This window comes from Ostrea edulis, chromosome 6 (genome assembly GCF_947568905.1).
Source record: "Ostrea edulis chromosome 6, xbOstEdul1.1, whole genome shotgun sequence".
Lineage (NCBI taxonomy): Eukaryota > Metazoa > Mollusca > Bivalvia > Ostreida > Ostreidae > Ostrea > Ostrea edulis.
This window is the reverse complement of record NC_079169.1, coordinates 91834516-91839260: the sequence shown is the minus strand read 5'-3', so window position 1 is coordinate 91839260 and position 4745 is coordinate 91834516. Positions and strand designations below refer to the sequence as shown.

Sequence of the window (4745 nt, the reverse complement as noted above, 5' to 3'; positions counted from 1 at the left end):
GATATTTACGCCTGTTCATTCCACTGACCTGCCAGAAGATTTGACATTAGAAAATTTCTCAACTTAGGAAATACTGAGAAACGCAACGCTTCCATGTTTTACAAACGTTCCAATTCATAACAGAACACTTTTACCATTCGATAAATTAAAGTAGAAATAAATACAAAAAATATTATATTTCATGTTAATCTTCTTACCTTGTCAGTAAAGGGAACAAATATCTAATGCGTTTATTCCCTAAGTAGAAATGTTAATAGAGAAGTTATATAAGTTATACATATTTTCAGATGAAACATTCTGTATATAGAACTAGAAACAGAGTACAAGTGCTAGTATATGCACTTCGCGAAGTGCAATACATTTTTATTATGCTTGTAAAGAAATCACATATAGTCTGGGGCCATCTCTGGCAGCTGGCCTTGTCTTTATCAATCAATCAATCTTTCACTTCCCAGACCGGAAAATTTTCAGACAGTTTTATATCAATCTGGATTTGCTTGAAGAAGGGTATAAGATATATTTTTTAAACATCTGTAATTTCAGTATAATTTATTTTGTATTGTTCTTCATTCTGTGTCAAATACATAAAATGTTTTAGCGAGCTTTAAAATTCATGTAGGTGACCGTTTTCCCAAAGCTGTTGTTTGTTTCAAATTAATTTTATAATTTGTATTGGCAGATATGTGAATTCCAACCTGCTAAATGGAGGAGAATATGGATTCTCCTCCCATATTCTCCTTATTATTTTACCGCGGGTGGTAATGTACAAATTTAACAATTAACACGTCCTGCTCCGCACAGACGATAAATTCTACATCAGCACAATGCATTATTCGATCGTAATTGCACTTTCTAGGATGCAGGCAAAACATGTAGCTTCAAATTTATGGAGAAAAAAAGTGACAAGTCTAGATATTTTACTGGTTGTCCTAATACGAAACCAATTCTACAGTGTTCAGGATAGAATAAAAGTGGTCCGCTGTGATCTGATAATGAAGCAATATTATTTTCATAATTCCCAACACGCTAATAATGAAGGTAATTTTGTCTCTCAGAATTATTACTTTTTGTAATAATTTTGTAAGATACTGTATATCTTATATCGATGAGTGACTTTTTTACGCCAGGTAGGATAAACTGATTACTTTTTGTAATAGTTTTGTAAGATACTGTATATCTTATATCGATGAGTGACTTTTTTACGCCATGTAGGATAAACTGATTACTTTTACTAACACTTTGCTTATGAAGTTGTGCTTTTCTGTACACCCCGCGATTTGCATTCGTGAAATTCATAAAACTAGTAAAATATGTACAATTTCATATCTGTAATATTCTAAATGTGAAAATATAACTTTTACAAAGAACGATAAAACATAAATTATCATTGTTTGTACCTACTTTTACACACAGAATTATGAAAAACACAAATGAAATCGACTCCAGTGTCTTTGTTGAGGTTTTGACATCATGAAATAAATGACGGGATTTATACTGTTGCCTACACTAAGCATAAGATGAACGATCAAGTCCGTCACATCCGAGTTATTGGGCATTCCCTGAAACAATAATACGATCACCTTAACGGCGACAGGAACCATTGCAGCGATTTGGACCAGTATGACAATTCCTGAAATTAGTGTCATCCTTTTGGTAATCATTGTGCACTCATGAGTTCGTGATTTCTTCAACCGATGGATCTTAAGAACGTGTAAGATAGCAATGGGTATCATCGTTGCTGTTATTAAATAGGAAATATACACGATTTCTAGAACGAGTATATCGAATTCCTTAGTGATGACAAGTCCGAACATGCCATAGAGGGTCCCAAGAAAGAAACTTAAACCCCAAACTGCCAAGGAAGCGTACACAACTCGCTCGGAGGTAATGGCAAACCGACTCCAGAGAGGGTGTACGAGAAGAGTATACCGAACATATGCAAATAAGACAACATGTAAGCAAGAACTCTGAACAACCACCATGCCAACTCCAGCGGAAATCAACTCGAACTCTTCTGGCATTGGCAGAACATCCGGTAGGAAAACGTTCCAAAGGAGAATAATGAAGCGAACGATGATTGCGCTCAAGTCAGCTATGGCCATACAAGCGATCAGAATGTAGGTAGGTGTTTTTAAATTTTTGTCTCTGAATATCGAAAAAATTGTCAAGACGTTCCCCACACATCCGGTGACCAAAATGATGGACGATATTAATTTCCAGGTAAAGGGTACTTTCGGGGGAGACTTGAGAGATCCGGAAAAATTCTTCGTTAAATTCAAAGTTAAATTCAGAGTTGCTTTTCCGATAGTATCACTCTCCATTTTTGCTCCTTTCGCTTTCAGTCTCCGAGAATTAAATAGTTAGAAATAAAAATAAAGTCCATTTAGGATTTCCATCAAGAAGAAGTGATGCACATGTCAAGTAAATTAATAGGACCATCTTAAGCGTTTCCCATCAACTCAGTAATTGGATTTTTCTCGCTGCAGTAGTTTGATGAAGATGTTCTACTGAGAATGGATCTGTCACGTGATTGGGCGTCGAATGACGTACATGTTTTGCTTTAGACTATGCTAGCGATCAGATGACTTCCGAGTGAGTGAACACTTTTTCTGTGTGGGGTGTTTTCACGATGAGACATAATTGATAGTCATCTTTTTGCAATTATTCACATATTGATTCGTATTGATTTGGGAATTTTCTTTCAAAGGAAGCGGCATCAAAGTATATAAAGTAGATATAACTTAAGATCTTTAGCGAATGTTGATGGAAAATATGATTTATGGAAAGTAGGAATCTAATCTTATTTGAGACAATGTCTCGATATCACCGACGTTTACGTTTTGACACATCAAATGATGGTTCAGTTCTTGGTGATAAATTACCTCCGATACGCGCATGTACATGTACCCCCTCAGACACACTAGAACATTCGCAGATATTTCTCGAAGATGATAATTTGGCATTATATTTATTTGGCGTTATACGAAAAAACAAATTGAATGATGTTAAAATGATTTGAATCTTTATAAATACAAGGCTACATTTATTATTTGTTCATATATATATATATATATATATATATATATATTTCAAATGCAATGTGTATCATGTATGATCCTCTTAAATGTACGTTAAATAACTGTATCCCATTTCCATTCCCAATGACCGTGTAGCGTGTGACAGCATGACGAGAATGCCATCGACATCGAAAGCAAGTGTTGTTTTTTTTAATTTGCAAATTTTAGTATTTGATAACATTCATACATACATTCACACACATAGTTTAGTTATAATAACACAATAAGGTTGACAGTACCAAGTAAAGAGAGGAAAGGCATTAATCAAAAATATTTTTCCATACAGCCCAGATTGTACTGAATTATTTAAAATTACAGTTTTTTGAAAATATACAAGTGTTTGACTTGCGTAGATGGTCGAGCGGTCTAGCACGCTGGTCAAATGCTGCTAGGAGATTTGGTTCCGCATGTCGTGAGTTCAACCCCGGGTAGGGGCGGAAGTGGGTATCCAAATAAAGTGAAATTTTCTGTGCTTTATATTAAAATATTTCATCACTTAGGGCAGTTATGTTCATTTAAGAGTTCATTGCTATTTCCGTGCTTTATATATATATGTATATATATATAATGGGATTTTCGTTTCGTTGTTTCAGTTTTGACATACGCTTATGATTGTGGGATTGGTAATTATTTTGAGAGAGAGAGAGAGCGTAGTGCTTGTCATTGATTTTATAAGGAACATACATATTTTCGTTTATTTATTAAGCATTAAGGCGAAATACTCAGGACTTTCTAAATGTCGTAAGTTCCATTCGTTTTCGAATATTTTTGTTATTTTCAGCATAAAATGGCACAGTCTAGTAGACGTACGCGAGACTTAATTATCAGCCGTTTATCATAGGTCGCTAATAAAGATAGACGTCAAACAACAATATTGTATTCAATCTGCAAAAAATCATAATAAAACTTTTATGTCAAGTTTTAATACATCAGACATGTATATGCATTTTGATATTGAAAGCATCACTTTTCCCTCCGATTAAATTATTTCAATCACAATCTAGCAATAAATGAATTTTCGGGGTAAAAGTATTCTCAGAGACCCCTTTATAATTTCTTCCAGGGGTATGAGGAGTCCCTTGGATAAGACAGACTATTGTGAAAATGTATATAATCTCTCTCTCTCTCGTTTTTCTTCAATTATATGTATTTGAAATGCTCAAACAAGATTAAGTACTTTCGATTAATTCATAACATATTCCATACCCTCATGTATTTTCAAAAATGAAATTTATTTCTTAAATGTATATTCAGTGCTTTAACTCCTTAACACTAAGCTTCACTACAGACTCTACATCACGTGTCCTGTGCAACATACACGTGTAGTATGTCAAAAAATAACTAACTTCAGCACGTTATTTAGAGACAATTATAATGAATATAACTACCGTAAATTTAAAATTGAGTGAAACGGATAGCTTGACCGCTTGACCATCGAGTTTAGCTCAAAATATTAAAGGAATTCACTAATTCCATCCCAGCCAGTGAAGATGCTGTAGCATCATACGAAAAAATCAGAAGATGGAGGACAATTATTGTAAAATTTTCTTTAAATACTAGTAATAAGGCATGTTCTATATAAATGTTCGCTATTCCCAAAGTCGTTAATTTTTTACTACATTTCTTAAAAATTGAATTGGTTTCCATGATAGTTATGTAATTTTCATG

The 4745-nt window shown here is 33.9% G+C and overlaps 1 protein-coding gene across 1 annotated transcript; it reads right to left on the bottom strand.

Moving 5' to 3' along the window:
- Positions 1-348: 348 nt before the first annotated feature.
- On the bottom strand, positions 349-2499 carry LOC125647583 (neuromedin-U receptor 2-like). The gene has a single exon (XM_056142699.1). The coding sequence runs from the start codon at positions 2319-2321 to the stop codon at positions 1416-1418; it is 906 nt and encodes a 301-aa protein (XP_055998674.1). The 5' UTR covers positions 2322-2499; the 3' UTR covers positions 349-1415.
- Positions 2500-4745: the final 2246 nt, after the last annotated feature.

What these genes read in the sequence shown, in the direction of transcription:
- LOC125647583 (XM_056142699.1), bottom strand. Translation starts at nt 2,321, where the DNA reads ATGGAGAGTGATACTATCGGAAAAGCAACTCTGAATTTAACTTTGAAT.